The following is a 15003-nucleotide window of genomic DNA, read 5'->3' as shown; positions in this document are numbered from 1 at the left end:
ATACATATAATCTCTATATTCTTAGCCTAATTTTTTTACTATTTTCCAATTTTTTTGAAATATTATTATTTCTTATAACATTTAATTAATTTATATATTATTCACATTATTTTATAATATTTGTTTAATTAATTTATTTATTATTCTAGTTATTGTATAATATTTGTCTTGATTATTATATTTAATATATTTATATTATATTAATAACAATGTGATTTAGTCTGAATTTAATCATAGCAGGTTGTTAATTCTATCATCATTTATTATTTGGTCATGCAGTGTTATCCTATTTGTTCTTCTCACTAGATACCTACTATTTTAAGATGATAACTTGATGGCTATGTATAAGAAAATCTGGGGATTTTAAATGCCCACAAGAAAATGGGAAACGAAAGAAGACAAGAATTTGAAATAAGGATTTGAAATCAAGAGAAAGCCAAAAATTCTTTGCCTCCGTGAATTTAGAAAAAAAAATAAAAATTATTACTTTTTATTTAATTATTTATTTATATTATTTCAAAACACAGTCTAATAAGATATATTTTATAATAAATTATAAGTAAAATTATATTTTAATAAATAATATTAATATTTTAATTATATGTATATAAATGTTGGAGATGTACATCAAACTCTCTCCAAAATGATATTCATCATCATATGTATTTTCTCTTTCTTTTATATATATATATATATATTCATATATATATATATATTTTCATTAATTCTTAACAAAATTTCATCATTATACGTCGGTTACTTTTTATATATATATATTAATATTTTTTTTATTAATTATTTTAATAGTAAACCTAATAATTCTCATCAAAAATATTATATATATTAATTATAAAAAACTGTAAGAATAATAAGAGTTTCAGTTATCATATATATTAATTATATAACGTGATGGCTATACATAGGAAAATCTGTAAAAGAGGATTTCAAATGCCCAAAGAAAAATGGAAGACAAGGATTTGAAATAAAGAGAAAACCGAATATTCTTTGTCTATGTGAATTTAGAAAAAAAATTAAAAATTATTATTTTTTATTTAATTTTTTATTTTTATTATTTCATAACACAGTCTAATAAAGATATTTTATAATAAAATTATAAATAAAATTATATTTTAATAAATTATATTTTAATTATATGTATATCAATCTCTCTACAAAATGATCTTTATTTATATATATATATATATATATATATATATATATATATATATATATATATATTCATATATATATATATTCATATATATATATATATATATTCATCATTTCTTAACAATGTTTCATCATTAATTATTTTATGTCGGTTACTTTTTTATATATATATATATATATATATAAATATTTTTTTATTAATTATTTTAAAAGCCTAATAATTCTCATCTAAAATATTATATTTACTAATTATAAAAAACTGCAAGAATAATAAGAGTTTCAGTTATCATATATATTAATTATAAAAAAAATTATTAGTTAGTGAAATTTTGATCATTTTATCATAAAATTCGTTTATAAAAAGATATTTTGATTTTTTTATTGCATTAATTTCTAATTTTGTTTGGTTTGTTTTAGATACTTTAAGTCATTATAGGCCATTATACTTTTGAATGCAAACTATTGTACTTCAATGTTTGTTCACTTAAAATACTTTAATTTTAAGATAATTGTGTTTAGCTCTAGATTTATATAGATTTATATATTTATATGTATACACTAACTTGGAATAATTAAAATCAAGTATTTTGTTTAATATTCCTATTTTTATTGAAATAATAATGTGTTTTATAAATTTAATTTTATTGTGCAATTTTTATTTTTATGGTAATACTTTTGTTTTTTATACTCCTATTTTTAAAGAAAAAATGTTAGTAAAAATAAACTCAATAAATATAACATACTATCCATATATATTAATATTTTTTATTAAATATTTCATCTAAATAATTTGATTATTTATAAATAAATTCAACTAAAATAAACCCTTCTCATCTAAAAAGTCATCTATAATTATTGAGATTTGTATTAAATATTAATATTAATTATGAAAATTATTTAAGAAATTTAAATTATAAAAAAATATACTTTACTGATAATAAATATTATTATAACCTCACATCCATAAAATAAATTATTTAGTTTCGTTCTAATTTATAACTAATTAATGAAAATACTACATTTGAACGGTTGAAGATGGAATTACTTCGATCATTTGTACAAGTATTTTTTTTCTCTAATTACTATTATTCTAGATACGTCATGGTATAGCATTATTTGGACTACAAGATCAAACCAGACTCTAAAGCAAGATTTGATAAGTAATAGTCAACAAATTGGTATTCATTTATCAACAATTTTTTTTCTTCCATTTGAACTTATTTCAATAATTCTTTTAGTAGCCTCAATAGGTGCAATCACAAACATGGTTAGAGCCCTTATGTGTCTTGAACTTATATTAAATGCAGTTAATATAAATTTTGTAACATTTTCTGATTTTTTTGATAGTCGTCAATTAAAAGGATCCATTTTCTCCATTTTTATTATAGCTATTGCAGCCGCTGAAGCAGCCATTGGACTTGCTATTGTTTCATCAATTTATCGTAACAAAAAATCACTCGTATTAACTAATCCAGTATATAAATAAAAAGATTTTCAAAATGAAAATATTGCTCAAAATTTTGAATAAGAATATTAAGATATAATTCTGTTTAGTTTAAAAATTCTCTTTAGTTTTCTAAAACATAAAAAATTTAAGTATTTTGGCCATATATATATATATATATATATATATATATATATATATATATATATATATATATATATATATATATATATATATATATATATAGATATAGAGGAAAACATAGAAAAAAGAAATTAGTTATTAGTAATTATTTCTTTGGGGTATAGGTAAATACCTAATATTATAGGTATATATATGAAAAAAAAGTTATAAAACAAACTTTTATGAATCAAATATTTTTATATACATATAAACATAAATTTTCAATATTTTTTTATTTATTTTTATAATTTTATTTTTTTTATATTAAATAATGATTTTTTTAATGTAAATTTAGTGGTGTTTTTTTAATTAATAGTCAAATAAATTATATATTAATATATATATATATAATATAAATAGTGGGGAATATTTATATAAAATTAATTATGAAAGACAACTAATTCTACTATTGATTTAAACTATTGAAAACAAAATAAAAAAATAAAGTTAAAATAGATTATTCAATATGAATTATTTTATAATTTTAAAAGACCATATATAAAAATTGAAAGACAATAGTTTAAGAAATCATATATTATAGAAAAAATAAGACAGGTTGAATTATATATTAATAAAAAACAACTTTCACTAAACAAATTAGAGAATGTAAAATAAAAAATAGAAATTAAATCTTTTGTCCTTTTCGTCCTAATAAATTGTCATTCGAGTATCTCCAAATTTGTTTGTATTTTTAACAATCTAATTAAGACAATAAAATATTAAACAATAATAAAAAAACAATTTATTTAATAATAAAATTGAAAAATTACCTGTTCAACAACTTTTGAAGTTGATATTTTTCCTTAATAAAATTTAATTTAATATATAAACACGTTTTAAAAACCTTAATAAGACATTAAAATAAATAAAAAAAACAACTTATTCAAACTCAAAAATTGAAAAAGTGCAACCTAATTAATATATATATTTCCATTAAACAAAGGACCAAAATAAGAAACAGAAAAGAAGTTTCTTATACAAAATTTATTTAGGATAACACAAAATCCATAAACTACAATAATAAGTTGGAGGATTAAATTATTAAATATTACCAATATCCTCGAGCCGGAAGATTGACTTCAATCTTATGTTTATTAAAAGCAATTCTGCCTTGGTCATCTCTAGCATCACAGAGGAGAGAAAACTCCAATAGTGTCAATGAAAACCATCTCCACCTTCACCGGCCGGCTCCATCCAAAATCCGTCTCATACAACTCAAAACGCGGCAACCCACCAATGCCATACAATTTTGGACCGACAAAGGCTGAATCCGCATCAGATAACCATTCATCAAATAACCAGTTCTCTACCCCCTTCACAACTCCTTTAGCCAATCTTACAATCGCCTCTAGAATCGCAGCTGATGCCATCGTCATCGCCAGACCATTATTATAACATTCCATTCATATATATTAATAATTTATCCAAATAATTAACATCAAACAAAACAAACCCCTTCAGTTTATTTCAGCCATAATTCATAACTAATTAATGTAAATATTGTGGAAATTGAATTATAAGAATTTCAACACCAAAAACAAATGAGTTTCATTTTACAAAATTTTAGACAAATTATTTAGGTGGTACAAATAAATTCATAAACAATGGATACTTTATTTTTATTATTATTATTAACTTTATTATTATTATTTTTTTGTCATATTTTAACTTTAATGTTATATTGCTGGATGTTCAATATCTACTTTATTTTGGTATTTATATATGTATTTGTCTTTCCATTTGATAATAAATTTATTTATTTTTCTTGTCACTATTCTATATTTTGATGATTTGAAATTGAAATAAAAAGATGTTTATTGAGAAGGTTACTAAACTCTTAGCCTTTTGATATTATACTTTTCATTCTTTACTACTTTTTCATCTATTTCATTTAAAATGAAATTATATACAAGAACATAAAAAGAGAAATTTCGAACATCAATTTTATTGTTTGAATGTGTAAAACCACTAAATCCTTATCATATGGATGATGATTTCAATCATATTTATTGATCTATGTAATTTAATTTGGATAAATTTTGATTGAATCGACACTATGAATAAGTGTTTTGTTTGATATTTATAGTCTCAAATTGGTAGGACTTTTAATTGATATTTATAGTCATAAATTTTGAGAAATTAAAACTTCTTATTTCTCGTGTTGTGTTTAATTACGATCCTTACAACCTTAAAAAAATGTAGTAATAATTGTCCAATTATCGATATTCATTCCACTTATTATTTCATCTTATAGTTTTTTTATGTTTACAACTTAGACTAACTATTATAATATCTATTGATATTAGAATCTCAAAAAATAACACAAAGAAATCCATTTGAATGGTAGATTTAATTAGCGTGGACAACTACAAACATTTAGTGGTCGTTCGACGAACACGATAATTTATTAAGACGGAAAAAAACAAAAAATACATGATAATTTTTTTTTAATTTTCATTTTTTTTACATATTTTTTTAATTAATACATGTGTTAACTTAGCTTCGTGCAAACGCACGGACTTTTTGCTAGTATAATTAATTATTGTTCTTTCTTTCATACTCTATATTAATTATTTTCTCTCACCTAATATATATATTTTTCTCTTTTAACCTTTTTTTCATAAATATTTATAATAGTAATAATAATAATCCTTAAAATTTTTCTTATAATTATTACTAATTTATCTCTCCTTCTATATTTACTATTTTTTTCCTAATTAATATTTTTATTATTTTATCTCTCATATATGTATTATCTTTAGCATATAATCTCTTCCAACAAAAATATAATAAAATATTAATATAAAACCTTCAATTTTTTTCTTTCTTTCATACTCTATATTAATTATTTTCTCTCACTTAATATATATATTTTTCTCTCTTAACTTATTTTTTACAAATATTTCTAATAGTAATAATAATAATAATTCTTAAAATTTCTCTTATAATAATTACTAATGTATCTCTCCTTCTATATTTATTAATTTTTTTTCTTAATTAATATTTTTATTATTTTATCTCTCATATATATTATCTTTAGCTTATAATCTCCTCCAACAAAAATGTATAATAAAATATTAATATAAAATCTCCAACAACACAAATTCTTATTAATTTAGCATTAAATACTAATTATAAAATCTTACAATTAAATTAGACTTTTATTTTGTTCTCCACCATATAATATAATATAATATAATATAATATAATATAATATAATATAATATAATATAATATAATATAATATAATACAAAAATATATATATATATATATTATATCTAATAACGTTTAATATTATTAAACTAACAATAAAAATTAACATCAAAGTATAATTTCTCTCCTATCTATTTTTCTTAATTAAATTATATTAATATTAATTCAAATTTCTAATTAAATAAATTTACATTAAATATTAATTATAAAACCTCTAACAAAAATGTATAATAAAATATTAATTATAAAAAAGAAAGGTAAACGTGATTGTTGCAATTGGACTTTGTTGATTTAAGATTATTTATAAGTTGAAAAAATATTTGAGTGGAGAAAAAAATGAATGTCTAGTTTAATTGAGAGATTTTATAATTAATATTTAATGCTAAATTAATAAGAATTCATATTATTGTAGGCTAATAACTAATTTCTTTGATTTAATTCATAAATAAAAAAATATTACAAATTCGTATATAAAAATATTTGATTCATACAAATTTGTTTCATAATTTTTTCCATATATATATATATATATATATATATATATATATTTATAAATATTTTATACAATTTACCTATACGCAAGAAACAATTACTAATAACTTATTTTTTATTTTTTATGTTTTCCTCTAATTATATATATATATATATATATATATATATATATATTATTTTTTCTTCATATAAATATATTCTCTTTTACTAAATTAAATATTTTATAAAAAAAACTTTCGTGGATAAACCAAACCGTAAATGATCCATCAAAGATTATGGGAATTATTCTGATAAAAAAATTTCTAAATAAAAAACTTGATCCGACTAAATAAGATGTCACATCAAACAAAATATAACATCAACTCAAATCTAAGTAATTTAAAAAAATATGACACTCAAGTGCTAAAAAAGTCATTGAAGGGCCAAGAAAAAATGTTTTTCAACCTCTCTGCAACTTTATTTTAGAGAGAAAAAAGAAGTAACTTGGATGAATTATTTTACAATTGGTAATTATGTAAGAACATTTTAATTTCCCGTATAACGTAGGGGGTATCCTACTAGTTATCTTAGAGTTCCTTATTTCATATAGGTTATGGAACTCTCTAGAAATTCTTAATTTAGGTAAGGTCATGGAAATCTTTAGAATTCTCTAAGAGTTCCTAAAATATGTAGATAAGAGAACTCTCTAGAATTCTCTAGAAGTTTTTAGGAATTCTTTGGTGTAGGTTAGGTTATAAAAATGTCTAGAATAACCTAAGTTAATGAGGATCTAGATTGATCCATCCACTTGTATATAAACAAATCTTGGCCATAAACCAAGCACATCACAATCGTGTACCTTACACTTGTAATAAATAAGATATTCTTCAAACTCTTTCTCGCTCAAAGTGTTACATCTTCTTGCATCTTTAGAAAGGTTGATTAGCTAGTATTGTGGTAATCTAGTCTAGTGCCGAGCGGGACAAGGAAATATTCGGTGACCGAGTTTCAGCCTGTGACAAGTGGCATTAGAGAGAAAGTGGTATCGTATCCACGTTTGTGCTTCCGCATTTGAAAGAAGATCATGCTAAAAGAGATGAAATCAGATTCCAAAATCACAAATGTTTCGACCGGCGAACAGAAGGACAAGAGGTTCAAGAGGGACAAGTTCGTCGAGAGGAGTGTCGGCATGGAAGCGCGGGTGACCCGACTTGAGGAAGGCATGTGCGAGCACTAGGAGACTCTCGAAGTGTTTAGCGCGGTGGCTGATAGGGTGACGATGTTGGATGAGGCTGGTGAAAAATTGAAGAATGAGGTCATGAGAATCATTAACAATGTGAACCGTAATATTCGGGACGAAGTGTTAGGATCAGTTTGAGGGGAGGTTAATGACATCTGAAAGGAAGTGCTCAAGACAATCTGAGGAGAAATACATGCGATGATCGACGCTCTCCGAAGGGAGATGATGGGGAGACTCGACGCGATGGAAGGTCGAATTGGGTGGAATTGAGGGGGACTTAGAGGTGCAACACCTTATCGAATAGAAGTTCCCAAGCCAACTTAATTCAAAGGCTCTAGGAGTGCAAGAGAAATAGAGGACTTCCTTTGGAATATGGAAATATACTTTCAGGTATCAAACATACTTAATGATCGTACCAAGTTTGAAACAACACATTTCTTCCTGCAAGAGATGGCACTACTGTGGTGGAGGAGGCGGGAAACAAATATCGAACGAGGCACGTAGCGAATGGAGACGTGAGAAGATTTCAAGATCGAGTTCAAGCGTCAATTGTTCCTAGTGAATGCCAATTTTGAGGCATATAAGCGATTAAGTCAACTTGTGCACAACATGACCATCAATGAATATGTGAAGGAATTCTAGTAGTTGATGTTCGAGTTACCTATTCTAACGAAACAGAAGGCTCTATTCACGTTTGTGAATGACCTAAAGACCTGGACACAGTTAGAGCTGCAAAGAGCCAATGTGTAGAACGTCTCCAAGACAATTACAGTTGTGGAGAGGCTGAAGTTCATCCGAGGTGATGAGGAGAATGGTGGGGGAGATCGCCCACCTAAGAAGGGGCATGCACACAACAACTCAAGGGGGCAAGCCCACGAAGCGGGTAAGCCAAGAGTTTGTCATATTTGTGGTGTTTACAATCACATAAAATTTATGTGCCCATTCAAAGGGGAAAATGTTGCAGTAGTTAAAGGAACTGAGTCCTTTGAAGAAGAGGAAGGGACTCGAGTGGGATCCTTGAGAATGCTCAATGCTGTGAAGACTAGTGTTGTAGATTCGATCAAGGGAACAACAAGGGGCTCGATGTTTGTGGAAGCTTTGATCGGGGAAGGCGCATCAAGGCACTAGTAAATATAGGAGATACTCACAACTTCATGCATAAAGGAGTGGACAAGGCATTGGGTCTTCACATCAACCCAACAAGGGGGACAGTCATGTTCTTTAATGTAGCCAAGTCGATGGCCGGGGAGGCTAGGAAAGTGCACACCAGGATCGGAGACTGGTATGGGACAGTCTTATTTACCTTAGTCCCTATGGAAGACTATAATGTAGTTTTGGGACTACAATGATTCAATCAGGTACGCGCTTGTATAATGCCTTATTCTGATTCACTAATCATTTTGGATCACGGGAAGACTTGCGTGATACCAATAAGAAGAGAATCAAAGGGAATATGCATGTTCTCAGCGATGCGGTTCAGTCGAGGTAACAAACGTGGTAAAGGGACATTTTCCACTATTGATAGGACGGATGATAGGGTCGATTCCAAGGGGAAAATGGAAGTACCCAAGGGAGTGTCCAGAGAGCGTGCAGCAAGGTCTTCGAGGGGCTCAAGGCTAAAGGCACTAGACAACCATCATCTCCACAAGGTTTTGCCACATGTTACGTTGGCCAAAGTCAGTTCACCTTTGCTCTCACCAATTTCGTAGAAGAGGAAGCAGATTGTGCTTGGGCATCTTTGGAGGAAGTCACCAAGAAGATGAAGAAATGGGCATATCTGAAGGGGTGTGCAGTCAAGGAAGGGAATCGAGGAAGTGGGAAGTTACCCCTATAGCAATTGAAATTTATGCGGTCTGTGTACAAGGGGCTTGTGCGCAGATGCGGGGGACCAATCAAAATTGAGGGACGTGTGAGAAACGTCTCATATCGGTTGGAGCTGACCGATAGAAATTGAACCGAGTACCGGTCTAAGGTCGAGTCGAGGACGACCACGACTTAGGTGGGGGAGAATGTCACGGGCCATTCTAATGGGGTGAAGATGTCAAACCCACAAGGTGCAATCTCTAGAAGTTTCTATATTTTTGTTTGTTTTTCCATTTTTTGGAACTCTCTAAAATTTTCTAGGGGTTCCTAGTTTAGGTAAGATCATATAACTCTTTAGAATTCTCTAGGAGTTCCTAAAGTATGTAGATAGGAGAACTCTCTAGGAGTTCTCAAGAGTAGGTAGTTAGTAGAAATCTTTAGAAGTCTCTAGGAATTCTTTGGTCTAGATTAGATTATAGAAGTGTCTAGAATAACCTAGGTTAAGGAAGATCTAGAAATGATCCATTCACTTGTATATAAAGAAGTCTTGAACATAAACCAAGCACCTCACAATCTTGTACCTTACACTTGTAATAAACAAGATATTATTCAAGATTTTTCTCTCTCAAAGTGTTTCATCTTCTTGCATCTTTAAAAAGACTGACTAGCTAGTATTGTGGCAATCTAGATTAGTGCCGCACGAGACGAAGAAATATTCGGTGACCGAGTTTCAACCCGTGACAATAGTCTCACACTATGAGAGGGCAAAAGAACCCTCTTGAGTCTTGATCATAGATGATTCAATCTGCTAAGGTGGATACTTAGAGCATACATGTTTCAATAAAATCACTTGTAGCTCAAAAGCTAGTTATTTTGTCATGAAAGAAAGCATGTACTTTCTTATTTTCTTATTTCGTGATCTTACTTATAAAATGCAAAAATATGAAAAGATGATAGAATCATGAAAATAAGCAAGATAATGTATCAACTACTTGTAAAAGTTAACCATGGTAACACCATAATTCTCTTTCTTCCCAATAAAATTGACTGAAAATAACTCAAGTTTGGACAAAAATATGTAAATTAATTTGCTTATAAACATTTGTTTTTTTAAATCAACCTGTTATTTTAAACAAGTTTTTGTCATTTTAGAGCAAGAAGAAGTATCTCATTGTAATCACAATATTGATTTAAATGACTTAATTATACATTTGATGATGTTTTCTCTCGTTCACAACACAGCTTCAGGTTTAGATGTTTACAAACAGTCTTCAAAACTGAAAAATCAACTAGGCAAAATTACAAGCTAATTACAAAATTTAATTAATTTGGTAAGCTTTATCTTCAACTGAAAAATCAGCTAGGCAAAATTACAAGCTAATTATAAAATTTAATTAATTTGGTAAGCTTTATCAAATATATACTTATAAAATCCCAACAAAAAATTATCAAGAATTTAATGACAAATGATAATGATCTACCTATTTTCAAATACAGAAATATAAAATGTACTCTTAAAATTTTTAAGTCAGTTATTTCAAATGATATGGTGATTGACTCCAAACTAAGATTCTATGTTACTAAATATTTTATGTGCTCTCTCACAGAAAAGGGTAAAAATGTAATAAATATATATATATATATAAATATATATATATATATATTCATCATTACCCCTCTCGGTGAGAGGTACCCCTCTCCCTCACGTGCTAAAATAGTTTGACAAGTTCATTCGTGAGCGACCTACTTCAATACTTCTTGCATTTGGATATATGAATCTTTGTTTTCTTCTGGGTTCACACTTCTTGCAACCTCCTAGATGATTTGTGTTTAGATCATTGTAAAACTAAATAGCACTTGTAATGATTTCTTATGGAATTCCTTTGATATTTAAAGTTATCTCTAATGAAAAAAAAATGTGGTATTACTTTTATTTATTTTATTATCTTGTCTCATTTGTTGTTTTTTCTACATTTTTAATGCAATAAAACTACAACTTTAAGAGATAAATATAAATGTATCATCATTCAAATTCAACACAATCATCAATGGGGAAGTAGGTCAACTTTACTTCAAGACAAAGCCTTCCTAGATAACTTTCTATCATATGAAATTGAGCATGCATGCATTCTCCATTTCTTCTTCAATTTATCTCATTATTATTGTTCATGCTCTTAAGAATTTCTTTATCAGCTACTCTAGTTCATTTCTCCCTATATCTCGTCACAATAAACGCTACATGATTAAAACCGACGCTGAATCTGTAATAAGAACCGATGCTATAATAGATTGAAATAAAATAAAATACCCAAAACCAGTTTGTTTACCAAGGAACAATCCTCTTTTTATCATTCAAAGTGGAACCAATAATACACTACAACTGCATAAAACCATAAAATTACAATCAACTCCACTTTTCATTTCATCATCAAGCCCAAACAAACAAACCATCTTCTCCCTTCATCTATTACCTTTGTATGCCCCCGAAACCCCCCCTCCAAAAAAAAAACAAATCAACCAGACCTTATCCACTCCATATCCACACTCTTCCTCGCTCTCTCCATTTGATGGTCAACACTTTTTCGCGATTTCTCAAAACAATCAACACTTCTCCTCGACCTTTCCATTTGATCAAAAGTCATCTTCATCTTCTCTAACTTCTCCGAAGGGTGAGAAAATTGACTTTTCAATTTCTCGTGTCTACTATCTGTACTCTTCCTCGGTTTCTCCCTTCTGTCCGTGCTTTTTCTACTACAGGACTCGACAGGAACAAAAACAACATCACAACTCCTCCGTGGCTGCTCAAACTGCTGATCTGTACTTCTCCTCGATGATGAGTTTTCAAAGTGGTCTGTGCTCCTTCTAGAAGAGTGTCGTCGTGAAGGTGATCTTTCAACGCTCGATACAAATTTCTTTAAATGTCTGATATATTCTGGGAATAGCTCTAAGTTACAGTGTTTGCCTCCTTTGAGCCATAAAGGTTCGTACTTTTCTTTACATAGTTCCCACAGTTGTCTACCGTGAGAACAATCAACAACTTCATCGGAGGTTCCCTGTAAAAGTTCAGAGGTCAAACTACAATCAAAGATATCAAGTAACCAAACACTATAACATTGAAGCAACATTTTTGTTTGAAGTTGCTAATAACTTTGTTTTGGCTTTTGTTGAAGAAAAGATAACTCATTTTAGCATCCAATTTTGTTTTTTTGAAAATGGTGATTAGGGTTCGAATCCACAACCTATTGGCTCGAGACTTGCACTCTACCAAGCTAAGCAACAAGCCTTTCATCCTATTAAGAAGATAGTATCTATGAAGTAAGCGTATGCCTGAGATGCAGTGACAGGGTAAAACATGAATAAAAAAAGGAACTTGACCCTTGATTTTAGTCCTTTTTTTAAGAACCTCGATTTGGAGCTATGAGGTTTCTTTATTGTACGTTTGATTTTGTTGTTTAACTCATACAAATCATGTCATTACTTGTATCAGACTATGAATGTTTCACCATGGTTAATGTGATATTCGAGTAAAAAATGCTATATCTTTTGGAAAAAAAAAAGACGAAAAGACAAGGAAAATAACACACATGGATGTTAACAAAGCTCAAAATGGATCAATCCTTTCCTCCCTTGAACTCAAACATCATTACAATTGAATTTGTTTCCCATTTTACCCCCACTTCATAAAGAAAACTTCATAAGAACTTTTCTAACTTACATTTTTTTTTTTTAATTTAGGAAGTCAGCACGATCCCCCACTTCAATCTAAGGTGTTCTTAGTGGAAATCGAACTCTAACTTACTTATAAGTAACTTTTGATAGTTTAAGTGTATAACCATTTCCAAATCAAGCCAAATGTTTTAATACTACCAGCAATTTACCCTAATACGAGCAGAGAAAGCATCAACCAAAACAAATCAAACAACACAAGTCACATACTAATGAATGAATGAATACATACAAGGAAACTTACATGAATTATGAGCACAGGACACTTGACAAGAGGAATTTTGTCTACATTCTGCAAATGGTGGAAGAAACATAGATTCAATTAGAAATAACACAGTGACCAAATCCTTTTGAAACGATTATCAAATTTCAATTCATTATACCTTGTAAATATCAAACCAATAGCTGCGTTTTACAGAATACATAACTCTCAACCCAGAAAGAATAGGGCTATGCAAAACAACAGCTCTAAGATTAGGAAGACGAGCAGCAAGATCCAAAGTTGGACCACTACCAACAGATTGTCCATAAAGAATGATATCTTCTTGTTTAGCACCATAACTCTCTTCCAGACATTTATAAGCAGCTTCAATATCTGCATAAGTATTCTGCTCACTAGGCTGCAGCCAAAACAGATAGAATATAAGTAAACTGGGATAACCCTCATTTGAAAATTATGTTTCTTAGAAAAAATCATAACCAGAGTTACCATTTGTGCTCACCTTTCCGGAAGATTGTCCATATCCAGAGTAATCATACCTGCAAAGTAAGTTTGGAAGAAAGCAAAGGGTTGGATTGAATTGAATTGAAGCTCAGCTCAACAAGCAAACTTAAACATAAACCCTAAAACTAAACAATCCCTAAATCAAAGTGAGAAAACTGTGAGATCCAAAGGTATTATAAGAAATGTTTACCCCATGAGATTAACTTTGAGGTGGATGCTGAGTTCGATGAAGAGCTCATACATTTGTCCTAGATCGGCAGCGTTACCATGAGAGTAGAGAAGTGTGGAAGTAGCCATAGGGTGTCGAACATAGATAGCGACAATCTCTGTGCCACGACGCGTAGGAAGTTTCAAGATTTCTACGTTTTCTCGGTGAGGGAATGGACTGAGAAGTAAAAGAGAAGTGAGGCCATCCGTAACCAGTTTGTATGAAGGTGGGTTTGGGGGAAAGAAAGCTAATTTGGAAGCCATTGATGATGTAACACCTCCCATCTCTCTGTTTTACTCACTCCCCTCCTCCCAATTATCTATTCCTAGATGGAAAACCCAGATCGGCGCTGGTTTTATTTGAAAACTTCCTTTTGTTTGAATTCAAGAAGGTTCTAAGTCTTTTTCAGCAAAGAGAAGAAAGAAAGAAAGAGAGAGATAAGGGAGAGAAGGAGCGGTCTTTTTTCACGCATGGAGGTATTAACATTATTGTTACATATGAAATAGACAGGACTTTCTTTCTTTCACAGCCCAAAAGATAAAGGCAACCCAAAAACAAATTATTAACAAAAAAATAAAATAAAAGACAGAACCACCACCGCCCTTCTCCTCTTCCGCCGCCGTATCTCCGGCTGTCCGCCGTCGCCGTCTCTCTCTCTCTCTCTCTCTTCCAGTTTGATTCTTATTTTAAAGTAGAGGGTTTTTTTTCCGGTCATGGCCTCAACACGCATGCCGGCAAATTCATTAGTACTAGAATCTCACTCACTCCACTCCATAATGGCTAAACCAAGCAGATCAATTTTGTTTCAAAACTTATCACT

At 29.1% G+C, this 15003-nt stretch overlaps 1 protein-coding gene across 1 annotated transcript; it reads right to left on the bottom strand.

Moving 5' to 3' along the window:
• Positions 1 to 11794: 11794 nt before the first annotated feature.
• Positions 11795 to 14771, bottom strand: LOC124917591 (alpha/beta hydrolase domain-containing protein 17B-like). The gene is made up of 5 exons (XM_047457988.1): positions 14166 to 14771; positions 13974 to 14010; positions 13635 to 13871; positions 13496 to 13543; positions 11795 to 12578 (listed from the first exon to the last, which is right to left on the bottom strand). Exons 1-5 carry the CDS (start codon positions 14465 to 14467, stop codon positions 12039 to 12041), a joined length of 1164 nt encoding a protein of 387 aa, XP_047313944.1. The 5' UTR covers positions 14468 to 14771; the 3' UTR covers positions 11795 to 12038.
• Positions 14772 to 15003: the final 232 nt, after the last annotated feature.

The sequence above is a fragment of the Impatiens glandulifera genome, chromosome 1, assembly GCF_907164915.1.
Source record: "Impatiens glandulifera chromosome 1, dImpGla2.1, whole genome shotgun sequence".
Taxonomy (NCBI): Eukaryota; Viridiplantae; Streptophyta; class Magnoliopsida; order Ericales; family Balsaminaceae; genus Impatiens; species Impatiens glandulifera.
The sequence above is the reverse complement of the archived record's forward strand: the minus strand, read 5'-3'. Positions and strand labels throughout refer to the sequence as shown.

Excerpts from the sequence above, each read along its gene's own strand:
- LOC124917591 (XM_047457988.1), bottom strand. The coding sequence starts at position 14,467 with ATGGGAGGTGTTACATCATCAATGGCTTCCAAATTAGCTTTCTTTCCC. Across the intron at positions 14,011-14,165 it reads CTCAAAGTTAATCTCATGGG|GTATGATTACTCTGGATATG; the intron begins GTAAACATTTCT and ends CTTACTTTGCAG. Across the intron at positions 13,544-13,634 it reads ATTGGTTTGATATTTACAAG|AATGTAGACAAAATTCCTCT; the intron begins GTATAATGAATT and ends CACCATTTGCAG.